Raw genomic sequence first — 27,978 nt, 5'->3', positions numbered from 1 at the left:
ACAAACGTATGTCTGCCGATAACAACGTGTACCTTTTCGAGATAAGTGTCCATTTCCAACCGTGTAAACTAGAGCAAATTAACGAGTCACGAATTTGAACCAAGGATATTTCAGTTGAGTTGAACACGACACCAGATGAGAGCGATAAATTTGTTAATTGATTACATGTGTACAGAATGGTTCAATGTTTATAATACATGTTTGTACAGCAGTATTATATACAGTACTAATAAAATAATAACAAACATTAATAAACTTTCATAAATAAGAATTAAATACATTTGTCGATCATCACTTCGGCTTAATTAAATTAAATGATGTCGTTGTTAACAGTGCGTCAGTACGTAGACTTAGGGGACTATCCGAATTGGAAATGGCGGCTGTACTCCCCAAAATTTCGTCCGGGTATAAATTTTCCTCGGAACAGACCAAGGCCGGCCCGCTATCGAGCCACTTCTGCAGGAACTCCTGTTGACCGTCGTCGAGCCGACCCCTATCGAAACCCTTGCTTCCCTCCGCCGACACGTTGATCAAAGGATCGGAACCCAACTCCAGACTGGAATGAAGATCGAAGTCCTCCTCAGTGATCGAGCCGACCGATCGACTGATGCGGCGGTTCTGTTTTAACAGCTTATCGTAGTTGTCCCTTCGGGGGCGCTCCTCGACGATGACAGTTTTCGCGTCGATCGGCTGAGCGCCGGCATCGGAGGCGAGATTTAGGGCGGAGTGCAGGATGTCGGTTCCCTGCTCGATGTTTTCCAAACCTTCGACGACGTTGTGACCTGACGATATTACGCTATAAGTCGATTTGGTGCTGGACGTTTTCGAATCTGCAACATACAATTGCTTTAGATAACCGTCTATATACCGTATATTGCACTTTAAGTAATGTTTTGAGTTTTAAGACACAACTTTTGAAGTGACAACAGGCCAGATGGTGAGTAGATGACCAATGTATGTTCTGGACCAGGAAGTGACGTCACACTAATCAGAAATGAGGTCATGACGTCACAGCCAATCAGAGACGGATAGGCCCTTCTACGCTCCTCCCTTTCAGGTTCGGAAGGTGGTCCAACAGCATTTCCACCCGGTTCAACAGCTATGTGGACTGGTACCGGTTCTAAAATATGTTGGACCGCTTCACGAACCTGTAAGAAAAAGCTGTTGGGTCGCCTTACGATCTTGAAAGAGAGAGGCGTAGGAGGGCGTACCCGTCTCTGATTGGCTGTGACATCATGACCTTGTTTCTGATTGGTGTGACGTCACTTCCTGGTCCAGAACATACATTGGTCATCTACTCCAGTGAATACCATGGCCGCAGAAAGGAGTTAATCTCGCATTAAAAAAATTTGTATTTCGTTCAACATAGGAAAATTGACACATATACCGCTTCCTAGTAACCGTGAACGAAAGTATGTCTGGAGATAAATGCGACGGAGAGATGGAGGGGTTTAGAACCTATGTGTGGAAGTATACACTGCATTCACGCTCAAAAGATTATTTCTTAAAGGGACTGTTTTAAAACGAGTATCATTAATCAGCCAATCTATACCTGACTCGATTCTCTCCTGTGCGGAACCTAACTGCTTGAATTTCTCGGTGTTCGTAAACGATTTGAAAGCGTTCGAGGTGATCTCCTGCGTCATGTACGCCTCGGGTATGGCGAGAATCTCGCCGAGACCCGGTCTCGAACCGCTCTCGGATTTTTTCTTGCTCCTATTCGTAGGACTCATCGATTGCTCCTGGTATTCCAGTTTGAGGGTGTCGAGAATCGGATCGGAGATATTCGACGCCGATCCAAGAAACGGCTTTTCGAAGTGGCTCAGAAAATCGGTCGACTTGTATAAGGTGCCTATGGACGAGTCCAGCTTCTTTAAGCTTCGGCAGCTCGAGGATAGTTCGTCGCTCGCGTCGGGACTTTTTAATAAGTGCTGTAGGTTGGCTAAAGTTGCACGCAAGTCGGGAGTTTGTTGGTTGCAGATCCAACGCAATTGCGCGATGTTTTTGTTAAGTAAATAGACGGCGTAATTGAATTGCATTTTGTCTTTGCCCTTCGCGTACAGTGGAAAGCTGGAATGACAACAAAAGATCATGGCCACTCCACTCATTACTAATTTGAGGATCATAATCTACGACTACTTACTCTCTATCGCGATCCGACAACGCCGCATTAATGTGATCGGTAATGTACGATCGTGAACCGAAATACGTCACGTTATAACGAAGGGGCACTTGCAGAAATGACGAACACATCAGTAGTATATGAGAGACGTAACCTAAAGCGACAGCGAGACCATCCTCTGAACAGTCTACGATAAACGATTACAAACGGCGTTTTCCCTCATTCCATCGACTTACCGTGAAGCATATCCGAATTGGGCAAATAAATCCCGCCGATTAGCTGCTTCTGCGGACTTAGCTGGTTAATCGGGTACATAAATAGGAGCTGGCTCATGAGTTGCTGGCGGCGATGCTGAAGCTGCGCGTTCGTGTGCAGCTGTAACTCTTTCAACTGGATAAGTTTCGTGTACCAATCCTTTAGTTTTTCCGAGTCGCGACTGAGTATCCGATAGTTTTCCATCAGGTGGTGGCCGCGATCGTCACTTTCGTCGACGGCCGCCGTATAGTTCGTAACCAGCTGGCGAATGTGCGCCGCTTTCTTGTCCTTCTCGTGCGCGAGTAACTTCGTTTTGAACTTGGCAACTTCGATTTGTTTCGTTAGATTGGTAACCTGCCGCCGCTGCTCGACTGACGGTTTCTCCTACGGAAAGAATCCGGCTTATCCTTAATACTGAGGGGAGAAAATACGTGACAATAAAAAAAAACCACAGAAGAGTTTCTTTATTATACCTACACAGCGGAATCGCAGAAGTAAATGTACTATATACCTGCTATAGTCAAAGGTGTGTGAGTCAGTCAAGGTCAGAGCTTCCGCTCGAAAAAGCGCTTGCGAGCGGTTCACTCGCGAGCACTTTTCGGAGCGGCCGCTTGGTGCTCGATACTCGAGCGTTTACTTAGTGTTCGGGCTCGAGCGTTTTTTTCCGCTCGCAAGCTCTTTTTCCGTTCGCGAGCGCTTTTTCCGCTCCTGAGCGTTTTTTTTTCGCTCGTGAGCGCTTTTAACCGGCCCCAAGCGCTAAAGGATTAAGAGGGGCCTTTAAAACAAGTTGCCAGATTTTGCCAAGCGTGGCGCTAAAGTCGCTAAAAATCGATATTTTTCATAAAATTTCAGTCAGCAGATTCGATTGTCACTATAAGGTAACACCCACCGCTTCCCCATAGAGGGCGCCTAAAAGTCACTAGACATAAAAGGTACCGCAATCTTAGACTCTCTAAGAACGTAGTTCAGTGCAGTTTTCAAGTTTTTCGGGGCCCTGGGCCATTCGTTCGTGGAGGCCCCCCTTACCATCAATAAAAACATTTTTAAACAAAAACATATTTTACAGATTTATTTTTTTTAGACAAGTTGTGCAGGTTAGACAGGTTTTTTTCGGACCTTTAGTACCGCAAAGTTTTCGATGACATTGTTAAAATCAATTTCTTAGAGAATATCATTTTCAATACTCATACCGGTATCCCTTACTCTATGCATTAATTTTGTTTAAATCTGCATTTACTTTAAGGCAGCAGATTTTGCACTAACTTTTTTTCATTCACACAAACTTTTGGGGGTCCCTCAGGATTTCGGGGCCCTAGGCGGCACTGTCGCAATCATCCGCTATTTTTGGCAAAAAAAGCAAGTGGTATTTATTATTGGTGTGGGTAATCACACTGGACACATTTAAACATTTATCTTTTTTTGGTTTTGTTCTCTTTTCCTTTGGAATTACGTACGTGTAATTAAGTCACTTATTCAATTATTCAATTGTAAGTCTATGCTATTTAAGTCTTACTTACTTGTTGTATTTTGTATTTGTTCATAATTGGTTTATACACTGTTGGGCAATAAAGTTATTCTTATTATTTTTATTATTAACATTCTTGAAAGTATACCTTAAAGTCACTAGATATAGAAAGTACCGCTATCATCCGCCATTTTTGGGCAAATTTGCTGCCAACCAAAATTGACAAATAAAATCTGAATAGCTGTAACCTTTTATAACCTAAGTTCATAGTACTGTCATGTTTTATAAAAATATATAAATAGGCGCTTTCTTTCGGCTACTTCGCAATCATGATTTCAAAATCGTGATTCGTAGGATCACGTTTTACGAAAGAACGCGCGAATTTAAATCAAAGTATGGTTAAGTTTACGGAGTACACATTTGCATTCGAATTACATATTTTTTGTTTGGATTTTGAAAATAATTTAAATACAAGTGGAAGTACTTGCACGATTATGATCCTCTTCAGTTACAAATATTGACTAAACTAACAATTGAGCAAAAATATCATTGCATTTATAGGTTAGGAATTCGTGATGATAAAACTTTTATGTTCAGTTTGTTCACGATTTTAGCAATCATGATTATAAGATCACATTTCGAAAGAACGTGATTTGACAATCCAAACGCGTTTGGATCACCGAAAGAAAGCGCCTCAGACATCTCCAAACAGTTGGAACAATCCCTAACATTAAAGTTACTAGAATCTGGTAACTTCCGCCATTTTTGGGCAAAAATCATGCGTTCTCTCTCTAACACACGGGCCCAATGGATTGCGGTACTTTCCATATTTAGTGACTTTAGTATACCTTAAAGTCACTAGATATAGAAAATACCACAATCCATTGGGCGCGTGTGTTAGAGAGAACGCATGATTTTTGCCCAAAAATGGCGGAAGTTACCAGATTCTAGTAACTTTAATAGAGATTGTTCCACCTGTTTGGAGATATCTGTATATATTTTTATAAAACATGACAGTACTATGAAGTTAGGTTATAAAAAATTACAGCTATTCAGATTTTATTTGTTAATTTTTTTAAGTTGGCAGCAAATTTGACCAAAAATGGTGGATGATTGCGGTACTTTCTATATCTAGTGACTTTAGTATACCTTAATTCTTGGCGCCATGTTGGGGAGAATACAGAGACATGGAGAGAGGAGATCGCTGATCGACGAGTGCGCATCCAAGAAAGGGTGCGACCTCATGGGCGCTGCCATTTTTACACCCGTTGTGTCATGTTGTGTTTATAGTGGTGTTATTTTAGATTGTGTTCGTGTTTAGGAGAGCTTTTTTCGAGGTTTAAGTGTTTATTTTGTAACGTCAACGTCACTGGCATTTTCTTTTGTTCATTTGGATTGAGATATTAGTTTCTTCCTACGGAGCTGCTGCCGAATAGAGTGTAGTGTATGAAGATTGCGTTAGATGTCTCTGGGTTGCGTCAGTAAACCTTTATAGTCCTGTTCAAATTTCGCGCTTCAATGGGTGTCAAAATGGCAGCCCCCTTGTTTTGTCACTTCGCGCAGTTTCATGCGCTATCTCCTCTCTCCATGTCTCTGGGAGAATACCTGAACTTTACTAGGTTTGCCAACATGGTTGATAATTATTCGTTGTCAATGTTAGATGGTTTTAACCACATTACTCATTTATTATCAATTTTGGAGAGATTATATTTGGGCAATTAATTCCGGTATCTCAAAAATTACCTACTACTTCAAAGTAAATGTTAAGTGTTTCAAGTTTCAACCTTGTTTTTGTGGTTAATGATGAAAATTGAAATCCCAAAAAAGCTTATTACAGACTTCTTGACTAGTAGAATCAGAATTTTATTTTTTTAAATTTTATTTCTTTTATTTTACAAGGGTACGGTTGCACTAAACGTGCTAAAACAGTGCGTAATACGTTAACGAAAACAATTTAACAAAAAAAAAATATATTAAGATAATTATGAAACATGAGAAAAAAAAGTTGAATCATTGTGGTTTTACAAATTATATAAAAAATTACTCATTTAATAGAAAGTAGTAATAGTAGAATCAGAATTTATCCTCATATTTGCATGATTTTCACTCGGATTTTCAGTAATACGAGAGTAATGTGTCTAATAAATATACCTAACTTTGGAATTATGGCGCCATCTTGCGGGGTATGTGTTTTAAAGGGAGCTCTTAAGCGCCACTTTTAGGAGTACTCGGAATTCGCAAGCGGTTTCGCTTTGAAAAACAACTCTATGCTCGCGAGCATTCTTGAGACAATTAGATCGCTCGACCCAGCTCTGGTTAAGGTACAGTGGTAAAAAACTCCATTCGATTAAAAATTCTTTTACAAACAATCAACAGAATTATGGTTTTTAATCTCATTAAAAAGAGTCTCCTAAGGTTATCCTCTCCAGAAGATCAACAGTGTTCCAGAAGCTCTGAGAGCCATTAACTGACTTTTGGAGTTCTTTAAAAGCCTTTAAAAAACCTCAATCACTTCAAAAGGGTTGCTTGAAGAGCTTTTGTATGTTTTTGGGAACTTTTAGAATCTTAAAGGATGTGTGTTTTGAGCGTATTTGAGAGCTTCCAAAAGCCTCCAAGAGCCCTTTCGAACAATTAATCAATTTAGTGTTTAAGAACCTTTGAAAGCCGAATCGTGCAAAGCCTTTAAAAGATTTAGGAGTGTCAGCAGTCGTCCCAAGTCTCCAAAGGTTATTGAGAATCTAAAAAAACTGGCTGCGAGAGTCCGTAAGAGACTTATTACTTTGAATAGCTTTCATGAGTCTACAAGGGTGCTCTAGAAACGTCGAGTCGAAATTCTCTCCTTCTTTAATATGCGCATGTTTAACGGCTTTAAGAATATTTAAAAGCTTGGAAAGACTTCAGCGGCCTTGAAAGTATTTAACAGATCTTTACAGCTTTTAATAACCTCTACAAGTTTGTAATATAGCCCTTAGGATCTTTTCTGCTATCAGGTGTGCTAATAATAATAATAACCTTAATAATTTCAAAATATCATTTTTTTTCCTTTCCTTTGATTTCTTTCTTGTTTTTTTATGTACATATTATGTTTACTCTGTCTATCATATGCATGTATGAGAATTTAATGGTTAGGTGCAAGAACAGCCTGAGGATGAACCTCGCCAAATAAAGACGTTTTATTATTATTATTAATAAATAAACTGGGCGTGATGAGTGTGACTGAAATAGTTATAGCTCCACCTCATTCTGTAGCACGGCTTCAACGCTACGCATTTGCCGTCTATACCGGTTTCCCTTCCAGTTATGTTGTTTATAGTGCAATGGCCATAACCATTATAATCTAAATGACCCACGCCGCGCCGTACCATAGATTGCGCATGCGCACCTCACATTTGATCCTCCCCCTCATCTCCTTTGGAATGTATAAAGGCGCAAAGCTCAATTAGAATATAAGGTATGCTATTCCTTCGTGGTCTAGGTCTAGGACCCAGACCTTAAATTTTTTTGAAAAGCAAATTACACAAATGCTTCAGATATGCGCAGTGTATGGAACGGCGTGGATCATTTAGACAAACCTTCAAAAACCATGTGTGTTAAAAAAAAGTTTTTTAACCTCAAAATAGATAATACCATTGAACACCAATAGCATGTATTCACTCCATGTCGAATACAATACCTGCCATTGTAGCATTTTATTCAAAGTGGTCATCGTCAACAACTGGGACCCCTGCCTTTGAATAGGCGGCTTCGTGAAATTCCGTTTCTTCACCTCGTCGCTATTGCACAAGCCGCACCTGCTAATAATCTTATCGCGTAAACTTTGTACATCTAGGCTTTGGTTTTTTATGTTCAGCTGCAACAGGTGCAGCTTCTGCAGCTTGCTAACGGTATAACTGCACTTAATTTCGCTCTTACAACTCTTCGTAGTCGTAACCCTGAACACCTTCGTCTCCGATTCGTCACTCAGCACGTTGACGTTGTCGATGAACTGCAGCGGTCTCGGCAGGTCGGTTCGAAGCGAGACGTAACTGGTGAAATAACCGCCGCGCAAATAAAATATCACAGAGTTCTCGTTAAACGAGTCGGGCTGCACCTCGGACAGCTTGCCTCCCAAGTACACGAGCCCGGAGAGATTAATGATCCACGTTAGTACCACTAGATCCGTTTCGTTTTGCCGCACCTCCCAGATTCTTATCACGAACGCTGTAAGAAATCGATCAGTTAACTTCTAACACCGCTTGTGTCAGAACCTGACACTGAAGGCGTCGTGAAGCTTTCGGCATCCAACTCTTTCCATTTGGGATTGCAACTATTGCTCTTTTCGCTCGTGTAAAACGGTGCACACATTGTCGTTAGATGGAGCGTGTAATAAAAGCTACCGGACGATCGTGACGACACGTTGTAGACGCTTACTTGTTGAAGGTGGCGCAAACGTAACTGAAAACCGAACTTGCCATTCTCACTTCTCGGCCACGGCCAGTTTTACCTGCTGTGTTAGTAGAGGAATCCATTGACGACATCCTTGAATGGCCAATACTGAATCAGGTATGGATAAATTCATATCATCTACAAAGTAACAATGTAGGAAAGGTTATACACGGAAAATTAACACTACTTACTTCATTATCTAAACAACGGACATTAAATAACGGGCATTTATATAAAAAAAACTGTAATATTTCCTCGGTTCGTATGGCTAATTTATGAATTGTTTAAATTATTGTGAATATTTCACAGATGTAAACAAAACTTTTTTCACGATGGCCATCTGCTGGGAATTTGACGAAACAAGGTGGCTACCAGACAGGCACAGTATACAGGGTCGTCCAATCTAAAGTTTATAGTTCATTTGAAGTTACTGTTAAGTCTTCAAAAAACCGTTTCCACCTTGAACTCAATTTATTAATATGTATTTTGCCTATTTTCCCAGTCAACAAGATGTATTGCAAATTTTAGTCAGGAATTCTATCTTCCCCAAAGTCGCTTGAGGATTGGAGCCGGTATATTTTATTGTGGGTTCAGTAAAGATGCATAAAATTTACAACGCATTTCATATTTTTTGTAATTAGCGGAAATGGTTCAAGTAAAATAGTATTGTTGATTTGTGGGCGTGGAAAATATGTTTAAAGTATAAGATGTTAAAATTGCGTTATTTAGAATTAAAAGGAACATTTGCCCGAGTGCAGTTAAGTTTATATCTGTTCGGACGCGACTTATCCTTAGACTGCGGTAGAGATAGTCTCACGTTGAGTTTTTTTTTATTTGTGCCCAGTGTTAAATCAAAATTTGTGCAATTGATAAATAAAGAAGTTGACACTTGCTGCGCAGTTGATATTGCGCGTTCTGCGCATGCGCTTATTAATCTGATATTTACAATATGCAATACGTTTGCTTTTACTATAAGCGTCTTTGGTTAAAATTTCAAAGAAATATCTCCATAAATAAGAAAGTTTTGGCAGTGCGCAGTCTGCGTATGCGCACATCTGATTTTTACTATATGAGATATATTTGCCTTTACTACAAGTATCTGTGATTAAAATTTCAACAAGATATATTAATAAATAAAAAAGTTAACATTGCGCAGTTCAATCGTCAAGATTTTCCCTGCCAGAGCGATACGCTACCGAATGCAAAAAGAACGAACTAAATATCTTGAAAACTGTAATAGTTAAGGCCTCGGACAGACAGACAGACGGACGGATAGAAATAGTGGCTGCAATAGCGCACCCAACTTCGTTGGAAAATGCGCTAAAAATGATTTATTGGAGGTAGCTGGCCAGATGTTTTGTGGGCAGTCAGCGACGTCGGAAGTGAATAACGATTGGGGGAGCACAAGTCAGCGACCATAGAGTCTGAAAGGGCCCTCCCATGCAAAATTGTGTACGAATTAATGCGAAGCAGTGGGTTTTTTAAGTGACCCTGAAACCTGTTTATTTAATAATCAATCAAATAATGTATTTTTGAAAGAAAAGTTTTGAAAAGAATTAAAAAAAGTGTCTGAGGATGTCTAGTTATATGCAACTGAGCAACTCAGAGATACTTATTGACTCGATTGAGAAAACCATAGCCATAGATCATTAATATTTTATTAAAAAAATAATGAAGAACTAAAACATACAAACGTTACAAAAATTTGTTCCTATTTATTGCACATTGAGCATTGTAAAGAAAAGCAAGTATAAAAAATCTAAATATATCCAAAAATTTTCCGCTTTTCCGCAGTTTTGCTGGCAAATTTTTTCAATATATCCTCTACTTCTACACTTTTTGTAATTTCTGCATGCACATGCAGTAGAAGATGGTTAGTCGCTTTTGAGTGATTTATCTACTCATTTTTAGAGGGGGCGGGCTTGTGTAAAAACTGAGGAGGCGACTCTCTGACCCATACTTCCGACATCGCTGTGCGCAGTGTAGTTAAACGAACGCTATTGCACACAGCATTCTTTATTTGGCGCCCAACGTGGGGCCACGGTACTATTCATTTGGCGCCCAACGTGGGGCCACGGCAATACAAAGCTAAACTAGTAAAAAATCCGAACTTGCCGAGGGTACCAAGGCCTGGGACTGCAGATACTGCTCAGCTAAGGAGATTCTAGCGTAAGGTAAAGATTATACAATAAAGACAAATCTAGTTAAATTTTAATATGGTCGAGGGCGATTCATACATAAATGGTACATGAGAAAATATGTACATGAATAAAAAACATAGCCAATACTTTTTGCGCTATATACAAACTTTGGCATGGGGTTGTCCTGAGGAAATAATAATCCTTACAGATCCACTGATTCACACGTCGCAATAAGAGTGAAATAAAACTATAGAGAGCCTTTAGAATAATTAATTTAAAATACATTTAGATCTTTTTGTAGTATTCGATTGTTCACACTTACCGCGGATATGTCCTACTTAGTTGCTTTGAAGACATCGAAATTTCTATAAAATACATTTTGATTGTGAGATGTGAATTACCTACACATACACGACTTGAAACAAACACAAAGTAGAACGATTTTACAAGACTTATAATTTGCATGTAGGTATTATTAGTGATGTACAAATGCAAGCCGAAAGATAAATAATTATTGCAAGACGGGATCAAAGTTAGACTGGGTCAAAAAAATTTTCTGTGTCACTTACTCTTACATTCAGTTTACCAGGTGGGTCAAAATATGTGTGACCCAGCCCAACTCCGGACGGAGCACCAATCTCCGCCCCACTATCCCAATTTTGTACCAAATTCGTGTAAAATATCACAAGCCATATCGACGTTGTTCCTTGTAATCCCCAGCGCTTTTATCACGGACTCCCTCGAGTACCCCTCGCCCACCAGCTTTTTAATGTAGTCGATGTTGACGTTCTCGTAGCAGACCGAATTGTTTTCGTCGGACGTTAACGGATTGTACCTTTCCTTGCTTCTAGGCGGCATCGGCATATTTATTCGGATGTTTTCGTAGGGCGGCTCGCGAGTGAAGGTACTTTTTAAAAAGTCGATCTGCGCATCGTTAAAGTTCGGCGTCGTGTTCGACTTCGTTGGGCACGCGTTCAGCTGCGACGTCGGCCAATATTGACTCTCCTTCGAAAAACTTTTACTGTCTAAGTTGTAATCGGATATTACTATGCCGTAAATCGTTGCCGGCGAACTTAATTCGACTAAACTATCGGTCGTGGAAACGCTCGACTCCCGATTAATATCTTGAAGCGAATTGCTCTTCAACGTTAATTGCGCTAACGGTAGCTGTTGCAGGTTGATTCTTGATTCTTCTATACTACCGTTCGAGCTTGCGCTACCGTTTGTGCTCGTCGTCGGGACCGTTTGCTCCATCGTGGGCGAGTTCTTTCTGGGAGGTAGAGGAGGAGGAATTGCCGTTGTCGGTGTTATACTGCGACGAATGCTTCTAGGACTACTACGAGGCGATATCATTGGACTTACTGCACTCTGCAATAGAGAAAGTTCGTCAGCGTCTCCCTATAACGTCGGTTAGCTACTCACAGAAATTTCCGACCTCGGGGATAAAGCTAACGCCTGCAAACTGCTACCTGAACAACTCCACAAATCGCTACCATCCTACAAAGTTTTAAGATCAATTTCAGTTCTTGTTTAGATATGAAGATGCTGTTTATAATCTAATTTTGTATGTGTAGATTGTGCATTCCGTTGTGTTTACTTTATCACCCCTTGCTGTGAAAGTGTCAGTTTCTCTTGAAATAGAACTTCGTCTACTTATTTAAAACAACACATTAACGACTAGGTACATTTTAGAGGACTTAAACCTTATTGGCCTACGCTCTTTTACTAAAAATTAATTAGTCGCTGCGAAAATATCAAGAATGGCTCTTCCTAATTTACCACAAATGAAGAGATTAAAATGACGTGAAAACTGAAATACTTGGAAGTTTGCTGTGTAGGCATACTACCAGATGGAGGAATTCTGTTGAAGGCAAGGAGGGAGATAAAAAGGAACTCGTTGCAGCCAGAACCAAGCTGATTTTATTGCTTGATCCCTTATTACTCGTCCACATTCGCGAAAAATGCCAAGGAATTTCGGATACTCTTTTTAAAGCATTTGAAGAGTCTGGATTAACTAGGAAAGTTGGTTTTCTACGTTTATAAAAATAAAGCTTGATCATTGCTTATATCGATGGAGGAATTTGTAAACAGCTAAACAGTGTTAGTTTGGAACTGAAAGAACATTGGAACCATTGGCTGGTCTTGCAGATAAATATCAACAAATGATTATGGGCCTGGAGGGTTCAGGTATAGAAATGACCGCCAAGAGTTAGTTCAGGGGATGTACCGGGTGACCCAATAAGACTGTTTCTCGGCCATACCGTTTGTCGTATGTATGACTTACAAGTAAAAAAATTATTGGGTAAATTGGTCATGAAGAATCGATGGAAAATATTTTCAAGTTCTAAAAATGACCACCAGAGAGCGGAACTGCACTTTTAAATTTTAAAATTGCATTTTCTTTAAATTTCGCATAATAAACTAAACATTCTTTTTTCACATTTTTAAAGAGAACCAGTTTATCTAACATTTCCGTAAAAACAAAAACTCAGTTATTTCAAAAACAAAGATGGTGTGGGGCGTTCAATTGTTTTCGCAATAACCTGCTTTAACTTCTTAACCGTTTGACCAATTTTAACAAATTTGGTATCGTTGAAAAGAGCATTCCTTCGGCAATAAGAATCAAAATTAGTTAATTTAGTTGAATCCTTTCCCGACAGGGGGCTAGTTTTGACAGTATGACCCAAAATCCTAAAAAAATCAAATCGAATAATAAGACTTTTCTTTATGAAAAAGTAGCCAAATACCTAACATCCAAAGAGGCCAGTGAAAACCGTTTTTCTCTCTCTCGTTCCTAAACCTCAAATATTAGGAAAATGAGATTAATTAATTAGATAATAAAAATGCTTAAATTGTATCTTAATTTACTTTTGACGTATTTCCGGTTTTTGTCGATGGCGCGTAGATGTTTGCGAAAAGCACCCTACACTTTTAGGTAGGCATTGGAAAATTAAAAAATGAAACACGCTGCATTATAAAATAATAACAAAAGTAATTTGTAAATTATTGTGCTGTGTTTACGCATTCAGAAAGTGCAGTATTTTGAATATGTAATCTTTTCTAAAATGCCGATTTCTAACCAAGAAGCATTTAATATGCTGGCGGCGATGGTTGGTGGTTGATTCGGATCACGCAAATAGAAGATGCGGATAGCGATGGCCGCATTTTGAAAATACTAAATATATATCGCTAGCATATTAAATGCTTCTTGGCTTGAAATCGACATTTTAGAAAAGATTACAAATTCAAAAAACTGCGCTTTCTGAATGCGTAAACCATTGAATTGCGTAAACACAGTAGAATAATTTACAAATTACTTCTGTTATTATTTTATAATGCATCTTGTTTCATTTGTTTAATGTTCCAAGGTCTACCGAAAAGTGTAGGGTGCTTTTCCGAACAATCTTACGCGCCATCGAGAAAAACCGGAAATACGTCAAAAGTAAATTTAAGATACAATTTAAGCATTTTTATTAATTAATTAATTGATCTCATTTTCCCAATATTTGAGATTAGGAACGAGATTTTGAAAAACGGTTTTCACTGGTCTCTTTGGATGTTATTTGGCTACTTTTCCATAAAGAAAAATCAATATCATTCCATTTGATTTTTATGATTTTTTTTAGGAATTTGGGTCATAGTGTCAAAACTAGCCCCCTGACGGAGAAGGATTCAACTAAATTAACTATATTTTGGTTGATTCTTATTGCCCAAGGAATGCTCTTTTCAACGACACCAAATTTGTTAAAATCGGTCAAACGGTTAAGAAGTTAAAGTAGGATATTGCGAAAACAATTGAACGCCCCACACCATCTTTGTTTTTGAAATAACTGAGTTTTTGTTTTTACGAAAATGTTAGATAAATTGGTTCTCTTTAAAAATGTGAAAAAAAATGTTTAGTTTATTATGCGAAATTTAAAGAAAATACAATTTTAAAATTTAAAAGTGCAGTTACGCCCTCTGGTGGTTATTTTTAGAACTTGAAAATATTTTCCAACGATTCTTCATGACCGATTTACCCAATAATTTTGTTTACCCCTAAGTCATATGACGAACGGTTCTCGAGATATGGCCGAGGAACAGTCTTATTGGGTCATCCGGTACAAGTAAACTATTCACACAGATCTGCACAGGGTTCAAACAAATACAGCTTAAGTAAGTGCTCCATTTCTAAATATTTATACCTGAAAGATTAGTACCTACACCTAATTTGATGCAATTTGTATTTATCTGTTTTTTTCTTTATCTTTTCTCATACTCTTTTTTATTATTTTTATAATGTAATTTTCTTCTTTTTTTCGTGCATCGGAATTCAAAATAGCAAGAGGTTAAGTGGAAGAACAGATGGCATTATTTAATTATCAATCTGAACTTCGTCTTGCACTTTTCCTGTTTATTTTCTTTTTTTGGTTAAATACGGGCAATATTATTATTATTTAAAATGCTTTTATTATTAAAAACTTCAGTGAAAATGAAGGGTCTGCATTTCTTGGGGGGCCATGGTCTGGGGACTTCAAGAAATCTGTGAAGTGGTATAGATATCATGAATTCGGACATACGTCATAAGAAGAAAACTGACGGCAAGAACAAGTTTTGTGCTACACTGGCGTTGAAGTGTCCAGAAAAAGAATGGATTTTGGATTCTAGCGCAACTTCTCACACGTGCAAGGACCTTAATCCATTCGTGAATTTTCAAGTTTTGAAATTATGACAGCAAATAACTCTACAATGGAAGGACAATACATTGGAAACGTCAATAATACGAACGAAAGTGTTAGAATAATGTTCTCCATCTGCCTGAGATGCACATGAACTTCAGCGACGTCGGAAGTGAATAGGGGTTGGGGGGGGGGGGCAAAAACAGCGACCATGGAGTCTGAAAGGTCCCTCCCATGCAAAATTGTGTACGAATTAATGCAAAGCAGTGGGTTTTTTAAGTGACCTTGAAACCTGTTTATTTAATCAATCAAATAATGTATTTTTGAAAGAAAAGTTTTGAAAAAAAATTTAAAAAAGTGTCGGAGGATGGCTAGTTATATGCAACTGAGCAACTCAGGGATACTTGACTCGATTGAGAAAACCATAGCCATACCTATAGTAGATCATTAATATTTTATTTAAAAAATAATAAAGAACTAGCTCGCTTTTGAGTGATTTATCTACTCATTCTTAGAGGGAGCGTGGCCCCTCTTGTGAAAAACTGAGGGGGCGACTCGCCCCCTCTGACCCATACTTCCGACGTCGCTGACGAACTTGCTTTCAATTTCAAAATTGTGAGCTCAGGACAGTTATCTTCATCAAGCAAGGATTGAGAGTTATTAATCTGGGAATTTCAAGTTGGATAAACCGAATAGAACATCATATGTATCAATGGAGAAATCAAGAAATTTGATTAACTGCAGCTTCAGAATAAACTGCACACCTGTTTTAAAGGGAGGGCCATCTAGTGGTTTGTTTTTTAATCATAGGTTATTTCGACACTGACAGTTCTGTCTTGTTTATTATATGAAAAAGTCAGTATCATACCTCCGCGGAATGAAATGAATCGTTTTACACTTGAACAACGTTGAAAGTTTATTTCCAAAGTCAGTGTAGTGTAGCTCAAACAATGCGAATTTTGAACATAAATTCTGGCCGAAATGAGGCTCCCACTGCGCCTGCTGTACACGCAAATTTGTGCAAAAATTTCGAGAGAGGGGCATACCTACTCGCGGTCCACGTAGCTACTCACAAGATACAATTGACTCAAGAATTAAAATTCCAAGACCATTTGCTTCGTTATCGCTTCTCAGCTTGAAATCAACGTAGATTTTTTCCGATGAGGCGCATTTCCATCTTGGCCACTATATTAACAAGCTCGGAAAACTCGCACGTGAGACGTCGAGAAGCAGCAATCCATCCTCAGAGAGAGACAGTTTGGTGAAGATTGTGAACCATTTGGCTACTCCCTGACGGTTAATGGAGAGCGCTACCGAGGCATGATCGAGGGAGCCATATGAATGAAATCGTGTTCCATAAATAATGGGAATATTTGTTTTTTCCAATAAAGTCAATATAATTTGAAAAAAATTGAAAAAAACTTCTATTTGGCCCACCCTTTTGTATCGCCGATAACACGGGCTTATCTTGAAACTAATTAAATTTCACCTTACACAATGCGATAACAAAATCTTCATATCGCAATGGCCAGATAAAATCTTCTAATGCAACGCGCAAATACGATCAGATAGTCCTACCTTTTAAGACATAATTTTATTTTCACAATGGCCATTTGCACCGCCACATTTAAGCTGAGCTTGGTTGTCACGGATTTTAAGCTACGCTTAAAGTAAGGCAAACTTAAATTTGTCAGTGCAAACGGGCATAAGCAATTTAAACAAAACTTTAAGAAATTGATATTCCACATACAGGGTGACCCATTACAAAATAACGACATCCTTAATAAAAATACAGCAAGAGCTTTTCTGTATATTAACGTGATGCGCATGGATCAACCCGCTTAGATACCCTCTCCCATCCAAGCATTTCTGATCATCATCACCTGCTCCATGCTGTAAATAGCATATCGATCAATCACCGGAAAGCACACAATTACAAATGGAAAAAATGTTCAAGGGCACACTGTATTGCACCTTCTGGTATACAAATCGTTAAAATTAACATGCACATAACATGCGGTATGCCAAGCACTACTTACCGTGCATATGAAAGCGGCGCAAAAAAGAAGAAAGCACATTTAATGTTATAATGTACATGCAGCGTGAACCGTCGGTTAATCACAAATAAAAACACAATTAGATAACTAAATATATTTGTATAATTGTTGTAAATTAAATTAAATACACAATACTAATTCATATTTCGATAAAAATAATACAAGGAAATCGAAAATTTCCATTATTTGTAAATAATACTCTCTAAGTGATTTAACAAAAATAAGTGCCAATTATACCACATAAAGTTAAGTACATGCAAATTTTCAAAATGACCCAAAATCACGTCGACAAGCGAATAGTGCATATCACAATAAACGCTAAACACAAACCTAACCGTACTAAAATTAAAAAATAAAATAAATAAAGCTCAAGCATATTAAATACAAATATAATACGAAGCACAGCCCAGAGCTATTTTGTGTAATCGTTCGTGCAATGATTTGATGACGATACCTCTAATTCCAGGTCATCGTCGTCGATGTTCTGCGCCAAGACCGCCACCTTCGATTTGTTGTGGGATTTTTTGGGGTCAAAGGGATCGACGACGATTTGCTCGGTGCCCTTGATTTCCGCCCGACAGAACGGACAACCCTGACCTTCGGAATCCTGAGGAGAAACTTTAGGGGAAGGTGATGAGTTAGGGTTTTACTTACGATTTGCCACGCCGTCAGGCAGGGGGTGCAGAGCAGATGCCCGCATGGTTCGATGCGCACGTCCTTGTCGTTTTCGGCGCAGATCTTGCACAGCTGAAACGTACTGCCCATTTCGCAATATAGCTCGTACTGCTCCTGCGTGACCGCTATGTGATCTTCGGGCGTCGGCTGGACCGCCCAGGAGAGGTCCGGATTAACCGATCGCCCGTCCGGATACAGGTAGCTGAAATTTTGCGGTAAGGGCATCGGTTGCGGCCGACTGACGCGTACTTACAACCCCTCTCGGTACCCATCGAGAAGCGCCTGGATCAGACTTTTATTTTGAGGTATCGTCTGCAAAATTTCACCATCGGACGTAACGTAACCGATCGCCCACTGTCCCAGCCTCGTGCACGACAGACGGAACACGTAACTACCAGCCTTGTTGATGTACTTCTGAAGGCGCGCCTTCACCTCGTCGTACGTCAAAAAGGCCACGTACCCCGGATGGGTGACCGCCAAAATTTGCCAATTTCGCAGCAGCGTCGCCCACGGTTGAAATAAACTGCAACTGATAGTAAGAGAGGACGATCCGACCGATCGAGGCCACTTACCGAGTGAAGACGTCAAACTCAAAATTTGATATGTAATCGTTACACGTGAGATCTATTGTCGACTTAAGCGCCATCGCTTCTAAACCCGAGTTGATCGGATGAACTTGATTTAATTCTTGCCTAAATAGTTTCCATGGTACTAATGTGCTGAAAAACAAAAGAAAATATTTCAGAATATTATGAGTGTTATAGCGTCAATATCCGGCGCAAAGAACCAATTTTGTGACAATGTCAATTTCAAATTTTAACTGCTCGCCGAAGAGAGCATCCGAATCGATGGTTTCTATTCGCGTGACCGAAAAAAACAGGACCCGATATGGTGCCTTGGGGAACATCGCAGAAGCCCCCCTTGAAACGTCCAAAAATGACAAAGACAGCAACCGAGGTTAATTATTAGACACAGTTCGTAGACACTTCCGGCGTTCGTCATTCAGATAAGTGCCCTGCAATGTAATGTGTGCGATGCGATAGGATTATCTCGAAGTGGTTGTAGACACAAACGGGGAAATATTGACATAAATAGTAATCGTGTCAGATGAGTAACGACCGCACGGAAATTACAGTTACTTACCTTTGACAATGGCGTTTCCGACGATTCATCGTGTGATCTAATTATATACAAATTATATAACGTGATAATGATACGTCCAAATGTATGTTTCAACAGCTACAGTGCCGTCCGATTAAGCGGATTATCCAATACATAATATAGTGCGATTCTCCTGAAATTTGGGCAGATAAAATGCCATAGACGATCCCAACATTGACGAAAATTCTATTCTTGAAAGTGTTTAAGAGACTCCGAGAGTCTCGCCGAGCCTTCTAAAGGTCTTTACTCTTTAAGAGTCCTTGGGAGCTTTTAAAATACTTCAAAAAGCCTCCGATCTTTTAATGGCCTTTGTGTTGCTCCCTTTAAGAAGAAAGCCGCGAAAGCTTTGGACATACTGTCTTAATGAGAGTAAGAATCCATTAGGACTTCAAGGGCCTTAAAACACTTGAGGACAGAGCGCGGGACACAGTTCTTTAGCCCTCAAAAGTTTTCAAAAATCCTTAAGTGGTTCCTAGAATAATTTGTTTGGTTGTGTGATAAAAAGCAACTTACGAAAATAATACAACTCATAATGTTACATGTACCCACTACGCCACTGGATATTCCTTGTTACTGCGCTTAAAATATATGAAAAAGGACGAGTGCGCATTCGAACTTCAAACGTTCTTTCTCCGTGAGTGCTGTACCTACTCGTACGTTGAGTAATTAGTACTTTCGAACCCATTAAGCACTGCGGGTCTATTAAAAAAACAAACACGATTTTTTCCAATATTACGTGCCTGACAAAACTTTTGCAGCAGAAGCCATATAAATCATTAGGTATAAAGCTTAAGAAAATTCTGAATTTAATTTACGCGTCAAAAATAGCAAACTTATGTCCCCTCGCTGCCATGGAAAAAATATTGTATTCTATTCTCAACTTCATTTTATTTCGTGCTCCGCGTCCCATTTTTAATAAGAATGACAGATGCCATTAGAATGCACAATCATTTGTTACACTTTATCTACCCTTGCGGTTAAAGCAATCACTTTATCTACCCTTACGGTTAAAGAGCGAGTTAGCCTACTTATTCAAACCTATTAAAATGTTAATTTAGCTAACATCTGCTATAAGATAAAAAATTTATTATTGTTTATTGTATGTATACTAACTATTGCTCAAGTACTTACCTATTTACCTATTCCACATAAATCCAGTTACTAATCACGCAGTACGTAGTTATACCTCTTTTTTTAATTTTATGATAGGATGCCCCCTCAGTGAGTACCCTCTTCCGTTCCGTTCTTGAGGTATAAGGGAATATACCCGATCACGATAAGAGGTCGAGGAGGAGGGCTATGGTTAGTAAAAATTAATGCCTTTCGTTGAGACCTTTCATTAGAGTACCATGAAGGATGAGGAGTTCCACTCCCCCCCCTCCGCCGTTTTTGGTAAATAACGTAGTACCGGGGACCAGGGGGTTAGTCTTAATGAAAAGGTACTCAAATCTTCGAATGTTGGGAGGTATTTTGTACCCCCCGGTATCACATCTTTTACAAATTCACTCACCCCTAATAATCTTGTCCCAAAAATTATGGTGAGGGTGCTAAAGGTTTTTGGAAAGAACGTATTACCGGAGGGTCTGGGGGTATTACACCCCCCGGCTCCGCAGAGAGTACCTTGGATCAGAGAGTTCTTTCTATGTTACCTCCAGCACCCTTATGGCAGTATCAGCGAAAATAATCAAATTTTCGAATGGGGGGGGGGGGATTAATTAATTAACGCATTACCGAGGGGTCTGGAATACCCCCAGCAGTGTACGTTGGGCCAAGAAGTTCTTACTAGTAGGTAAGTAGTAGAAAGGTCACCTTGGCCCCTCCCTCCCTACCTCATTTAAGCCCCGCCCCTCTCCTATTCCTTCAATTTGATTAACCCCAATCCAAACCCAGAGGTAAACGCGAATCGGATATAGACGTTAACGTCAATTAGACCTTCCCGTTTGGGACAAGGAAATATTTGTGCTAACACCCAACTGCTTAGATTTAGCAGTTTATCTGCATCCCATAATGGACATGTAATACTTACTAGTCACGAATCCAACCCAATTGAACCTAAACGTGAACGCGAACCCCAAAGTGAAGTTTGGGCTTTAATGTCTACATCCGACTCGCGTTCAAGTTAGGTGTTTATGTGATTTAAGGTGTGGGAGAGAGAGAGGCGGGGTATACGCCAACCAATAGGAAACCAGCATTTCTGAAAGGGGCTGGGCTTAAAGCAGGCAGAGTGAGGAGTGTCCAAGAATAGTATACGGGACCCCTATACTACTCTATCATTGTGATCTTTCGCAAGCTTTCGTAATAGTGTTAAAGGTTTTTGGAAAATAATGTATTACCGAGGGCGTCTGACCCCCCCCCCCCCCCCCCCCCCCCCGTAGAGTATCCTAGATCAAGGAGTTCTTTCTAGTATTATTACTATATTTATTTATTATTCCTGTCTTGTTTTGGGCCCTCAACTATTACTCGGTATATTACTCCCAGCACCCTTATGACAGTTTTAGCGAAAAGGTAATCAAATCTTCGAATGCTGGGGGGTATTGAAATACCCTCCAAGTATGGCTCCAGACCCGCCGGTATTACGTTCTATTTCAAACGAGTTCAAAGTTACTCAGCCTTCAACACCTTCATGATGTTATCTCGAAAACTATCGTGGGAGTGCTAAAGGTTTTTCGAAAAAACATATTACTGGAGAATCTGGGGGGTTTGGAATGCCCCCGGTGGAAACTACACTAAGCCATGGAGTTCATTCCAAATTACCTCCAGCACCCTTATGGTAGTCTTAGCGAAAGGTAATCAAATCTTCGCAATAACCCCCAGAATTTTGTTGATTATCAAAATCGCTCAAAACCCCCCAGCAGAGTACCCTCGCTCAAGAAGTTCTTTCTAGTAGTACAGAGGTTACCTTGGACACCCCTTACTTTACCTCCTTTAAGCCCCGCCCCCTCCAGAAATCCAGATTTCCTATTGGTTGGCGTATACCCCGCTCCTCTTCCACTTCTATAATCTGATAAATCTTCGGATAAATCTGAATCCAAACTCAATAGGCCAGTCATAGGGAATTTTTACCTATAAATAAGTCTGGAAGTTTTGAAACTTTGTAGGTTTATAGGTTTTGGGATCTAGAACTAAAATTCACAATCTGAGACATGCCAAGATGGCGCCTAAAAACGGTTTTTTGCAAATATCTCCAAAACTACTTATGCGTTTTTCGAAAAAGTATGTGGGGCGCAAAATTAAAGAGCAGGAAGTTTCCTATAAAATATTCCTAGTAAATATTTATCACGAAATAATGGCATATCTTTTATTCAATTAACCGATTAATTCATTAATTAATCCATGTTAATAATTTATGATCAATTAATTTCGATTTAAAATGCTATACTTGTTTCCACGCCACCCAAGAGGTAAAGTAAACGGCGCGTTTTTTTAACGTGGTATCCCCTGTAGAAATAACACAATCAGTTTATTACACTTGCACTACTGTCAAGTAAAATCAACACGTAAACGCTAAATACGTGCGAAACGTAACACTTTTTCGAATCTACTACCAAACACGCTTATTATCGAATCAGTACAACTGCTAAGCGACACGACAAACCATCTGCTTCGAGGCGCCTTGTAGAGAGATGACGGGTAAATAGCCAGCGCCCTCTGGTGGCGGTTTATTGCAGATGTGCACATCAGCATCTGCACTTATGCTATGATTAGTCAGTAAATTATGAATGTAACGAGAAACCAATTGAATAGCCCGTTTTACTATAAAAGATAAATTTATACGCACGGGTATACGGAGATAGGGACACAGTTTATAGAAATTAACAGAATATGATGTCATTGAATCAGCTCTTGAGCCTAAACGGGTCACTTTAGCAAAAATATGCTAAGAACATTTCTTGTAAGAAATTCCTGCCTCTTCAATTTTGCTCTCAACATACTTTTTCGAAAAACGCATAGTTTTGAAGATATTTGCAAAAAATCGCCATCTTGGTAAGATGGTGGTGCCGGTGGCATGTCTCGGATTGTGCATTTTATGAATTTTAGTTCTGGACATCCAAATCGGCAAAGTTTCAAAACTTTTTCCGGACTTATTTCCAAGTAAGCCCTATTTTTGATCCCCAATGACTGGCCTACAAATGTGAACGCGAATCTGGGTTTGGGTTCGGGCTTATCAGATTTAAGGAGTGGGAGAGGGGCGGAGTATACGCCAAACAATAGGAAACAGGGATTTCTGGGGGGGGGGGCTTAAAGAAGGCAGGGGAGGGGTGCCCAAGGTGGCACCTTTACTACCCTCTAGCATCTTTATAGCAGTCCGAGTGGCAGTCTTAGCGAAAAGGTAATCAAATCTTCTAATATTAGGGGTATTCTATACCCCCCAGAACCCCGGTATCATGCTCTTTTACAAAATTGCTCAGCAATCTCGACCTTTATGACCTTGTTTCGAAAATTATCATAAGAGTCTTAAGGTTTTTGGAAAAGAGACGTATCACCGGAGGGTCCCTCGGCACAGATTACTTACCCTCAGTAAAGACGTTCTTTTTCCATTACTACACTTTTAGAATAACCTAGCAAGTAGAAACCTCTGAGAAAATGAGCAGTGTCTTACGGCCAACCCGCCACTGGTCACCGTACACGCTCACGAACGGGTCAGAATACAAAACTTTTATACCTGAAAGGTGGAGCTTGGTATTTGAATGTGACCCTCGTGCCGCCTTATTAATAAATTCCGTACACGAAGGCCTTACAAAACAATTGAACGCAGCCAACGCAATGAAAATTGCGACTTCGTACGCATCCATTTCGTTTACTATACCATTTAATTAGGCGTTATGCAAATTAGGCAAGGACGGTAAGTAATAACGGTATCTCGATTATGCAGGGGCCTCACTTCCGACGAATCGAAAAACGCTTCCGGCCAATTGCGACATAATCCACGGAGACGCGCCGGCCAGGAGCGTGTGTATTTTTAGTCAAAATACGCGACGAAAATCGCGCGCTAAATTTGGAAGTCAGATGATGAGTTTGGGCGCCCACGCGAAGACTCCTCGCTTCGATTTATCTTATCAAGGCGAAGCGTGAATCATTGCGGCGGCCTCATAATGAATGAATAAGTAAATGACATTGACTGTCTTTACTACAACAACAAACAAAATTTCGAGCGCAGAAGCTTGGCGCGCGTGTCGTATTTTTGGATTCGCGTAGTAGAAAAAACCCGAATCAATATTCCATTCATAACCACCCACAGAGCCCGACTCACACAGGCGAAATCACGCCGGATTTTAACAATGAAAAACTATTCGCGCAATTAAAAGTCGCTTTTCGCTTTATTAGTAAACAAATCAGTTAAAATGTCCCAGCAAAATGCTCACCTGTTTCCGAAGTTCGACTTCCAAAATTCGGCAGCATCCGATTTGGTTATACGAAATTGGTCCCCGGCAAACACTCCGTTCGGAAACAAAGCTTTAAGTTCACTCAACATATGGCTAAACACTAAACTAAGCTTAGTTAAATTCCTCCTATAGTGTGAGTTCTCGTCGAACATCTTCTCTTTACCTTCCTTAAAGAGTTTTATGGCCTGCTTACACTTACGCATTAAATTAATAATAAATATATTAAAAAATTCGGTCGTATGTAACACGTACATTTTGTCTTCGTATTTCGAATAAATAAGTCTTAATCTCTGATAGGTGTCCGGCAGTATGTCCAAAATAAACGGGGGTGAATTTTTGAGGTTCATCTTCTGATGTTGACACAATTTCACTACCTTATCCATTAATTTCCATGTCTTATCTAAAGTCCTCTTATCTGTCGCGTATTTTGGCTGTGTCATCGCTTCCGAAAAGGCGCCCTGCAGTTTGGAAAAGATCGTCGAAAAGTTTTTGTGCTGCACTGGACGATTCCGGTTTGCCATTATTGTATAAACAAATTCCTCGCTTACGTATCTCTCGGTTCGGTTGAAGTCTTTGAACACACTATTTAAATTACATGGCGTAAAATCACATTTTATTATTCTATAAGCTAAAATTTCGTAACTATTACTAATTTATTTGAGGACTAAACGGTTTCGTGACACACAGAGTTGACATTCTTCTACATTGCGCTGAAGTTGGCTGCGTTAGCGGGTGACGTCTCTTACACGACTTGAATGCAGTCAGGTTAACCGTAATTCCAGTGGCGGGACATTTCCACAAAGTGTAGGCAACTTTTTCTGCATTGATGACGACCGCCGAACTAAGTCCACGCAGACGACCCTACACAGCCTCGTGTGCAGGCTGGAAAAGGGAATGTCTGTCGGGGGGTAGCCCTGGGAGCGTTTCTAGATATCGATCGAGGATGCGTTTATCAACACTCAGAGCTGGGAGTAATTAGTATTTAAGTTCCTTGAAAGTATCTAAGTTACTTAAATGTAACTAGTTATTTTTTTTAAATAACTTAAAAGTATCTTGGAACTAGTTACTTTTACGAAGTAACTTGTAACTGTTACTTTAGGAAAGTAACTATAGTTAAAAAAGTAACTTGAGTTACAAAATGGAGCTACATGGCACGGACTAGTGAGTTGAGTGAGCTACAAAACCTTAAATCTAGCAATTTTAAATACATGGAACCGATTTTAGAAAGTTGCATTACATTCATACAAAGAAAATTTAAATCTTATTTTCAATTATCTGAATATGATTGCACTGCTAATAGTGCAATAGCAGCAAGCGTTACTTGTCCAATGTTAAAACTTATGGATGAGTTTGTTCAAGTTCAAAGATACATGTGATAGTAATAAGGTTCAAAAGTTATTATGTAAGGAAATTGAAATACTATATCAAGACAGTCTCAAGAGTGTAGATAATAATCGGGCCACTGCAACATCTACTGCATCTGCACCATGCCTATCATCCGAGTTTTTCGAATTTGACTGCTGGAATAAAGTAGGCAGTGCTTGCACAGTTTTTTCCGATATGAGCAAAAAGGCCAAATAGATCTTCAGGTCTTGCAGTATTTACAAGATCCACATACAAACTTCAAAATGTTAAACAAATATGAGTTAGTTAAAAAAGTATTCCTAAAGTTTAATATCCCTTTGCAATCTTCAGCGCCAGTAGAACGCATGTTTTCGTTTGCAACATTTATCGATTCGCCAAGAAGAAACAACCTTTCAGACCGAAATTTCGTAAATTTAGTGTTACTAAACACAAACGGCTATAGCGCTTGTTTCTCTCCAAGATAAATATTTTTATTTGTTACTCAGTTGTAAACGTTGATTAACAAGACAAAACGCAAACGGGTAAACGTCATGTTTAAACGCTACTGACTTGTAAAACTGACAGCAGACCTGTAAAACTGACAGCAGACCTGTAAAAATTTTACAAGTTAGTAATCTAGTAATTTCATTGGCCAGAATTAATGCGAAGTCTCTGTTACATGGATCACATGATATTTTAGACATTTCTTCAAGATCAATTTAAGAACTAATTATTTACGTTTACAAATGAGTAACAAATAAAATATTGTACATTATACGCCATAAAATGGTAACTGTCATTCTAATTGCAGTCTGACAATTGATGTTGCGTCATATTGTATATCTCTAGATTTTTACCGTATTGTACCAAGCCATGGAGCTAGACGGCTTTGGTGCAGGACCCGCTTGACCCAAGGTTTTACCCTCGAGCCGCCGTTTCCTGGCCATCGGCTTCTGTGCGTCAGTCCTACTCTTTTTGCGAATAGTAGCTGGCCCACCACTAAGTCTTTGAATAAAGCTCTGCGCTGGTGCCGCCCTCTCTTTCGAGGCGCAGTAAGATTTTTCTTTAGAGAAGGAAAGTCAGAATGCGACATTTCCTTTCGGAGATGGGGATGAACAATTGATGGGGCGCGGAATTTCCGCTGGTGATCCATGGGAACGAAGGACGGCATACGAATTGAGAAATTGAACCATTTATGAAATGAGGCAACCATGATTCAGCTATTAAATATCAGAGGTCGCAGCATGTTTAAAAATCGAAAGATAGTGAAGTATTATTTTTGTAGTAAATAAATTGTGCTGCCACATCGTGTCGAGTAGGTGGTACTATCTACTTACACAATTGGTTTGTGTATACTCTAAATTAAATTACATTTATATGTTGCCTTCCATGACCTTGTGCATTTTCCTTTGCTTATTTTAACGAGATGAAACAGCTGGTTGCCATAGATTAAATTACATTTAAAGGTACGCGCAAAAAACGATCATGCACTATTACCAGAGTTATTTACTTTGGAATTTTTGGTTACCCGGAAAATCCGCGACCCGATTGTCAATCCTTTTTTGATCGCTCGTTATATGACAAGCCGGAGAAATCCTACTCTGTGGTTATAGAGGGCGTGGAGTCCATATCTGCATTCTGCCCTCGAAATTGACAGAGGATGCCCAGGGGAGGATGCTACGAGGGTGCAGTGAAGTAAAAAATTAACCGTGCCGAAAAAATATTTACTCGGGGCAATTCATATTTTTTTACTTTTCCCAATAAAACACGAATGTCGGGAACATCAATTTTACAATTGACTATCTACTTTCGCGCACTAGTGCCTAAAAATTCAACGAAATTATCTATTTAGTGCGGATCATAAACTAAAAAGTAGTATGATGGGAGAGTAAAAAAGAAAAAAATAAATACACTTTACATCATTCCCTGTAGTCCACGGGCAAAAATAAGCGTAAACCAGAAGTTTTGAACATTAAATTGACATTTTAAATTTCTAGATTTCTACTTTATCGGCATAGAGGACTTGATTTTTTTCAAAAGAATTATAATGTCGCAAAAATCTCGCGAAAAGGATTTGAATTTATATAAATTCGATTTAACTAATCCGTGCAAAAAATAGAATACATTTTACGTGCGTGAACATTGTTTGCTTGATTCGCGCGACATGCGTCGCTCGTGCGCGTTACGCACTCGCGCCGTCAAACTTCGCGCTCATCTGCAAAATAACTGTTCCTGCACTAACCATGTAAATAACTATTTTGTACCCGTGATTTTTTAGGAAATGCACGTCG

General features: G+C 39.4%; 2 protein-coding genes across 2 annotated transcripts; both read right to left on the bottom strand.

The window, feature by feature from the left end:
- Positions 1-174: 174 nt before the first annotated feature.
- Positions 175-8,630, bottom strand: LOC116163760 (UV radiation resistance-associated gene protein). Its single transcript, XM_031477863.1, has 8 exons — positions 8,459-8,630; positions 8,326-8,405; positions 8,090-8,276; positions 7,516-8,042; positions 2,359-2,761; positions 2,144-2,309; positions 1,553-2,070; positions 175-830 (listed from the first exon to the last, which is right to left on the bottom strand). The coding sequence occupies exons 2-8, from the start codon at positions 8,398-8,400 to the stop codon at positions 292-294; spliced, it is 2,415 nt and encodes an 804-aa protein (XP_031333723.1). The 5' UTR covers positions 8,401-8,405; positions 8,459-8,630; the 3' UTR covers positions 175-291.
- A 1,836-nt stretch (positions 8,631-10,466) lies between these two features.
- LOC116163344 (E3 ubiquitin-protein ligase CBL) lies at positions 10,467-25,077 on the bottom strand. Its single transcript, XM_031477231.1, has 7 exons — positions 24,323-25,077; positions 18,371-18,517; positions 18,052-18,321; positions 17,778-18,000; positions 17,578-17,730; positions 11,831-11,905; positions 10,467-11,776 (listed from the first exon to the last, which is right to left on the bottom strand). Exons 1-7 carry the CDS (start codon positions 24,862-24,864, stop codon positions 11,057-11,059), a joined length of 2,130 nt encoding a protein of 709 aa, XP_031333091.1. The 5' UTR covers positions 24,865-25,077; the 3' UTR covers positions 10,467-11,056.
- Positions 25,078-27,978: the final 2,901 nt, after the last annotated feature.

Source organism: Photinus pyralis, unplaced genomic scaffold, assembly GCF_008802855.1.
Source record: "Photinus pyralis isolate 1611_PpyrPB1 unplaced genomic scaffold, Ppyr1.3 Ppyr1.4_LG2, whole genome shotgun sequence".
NCBI classification, from domain to species: domain Eukaryota; kingdom Metazoa; phylum Arthropoda; class Insecta; order Coleoptera; family Lampyridae; genus Photinus; species Photinus pyralis.
Note: the sequence above shows the minus strand (reverse complement) of the source record. Positions and strands in the feature narration are given on the sequence as shown.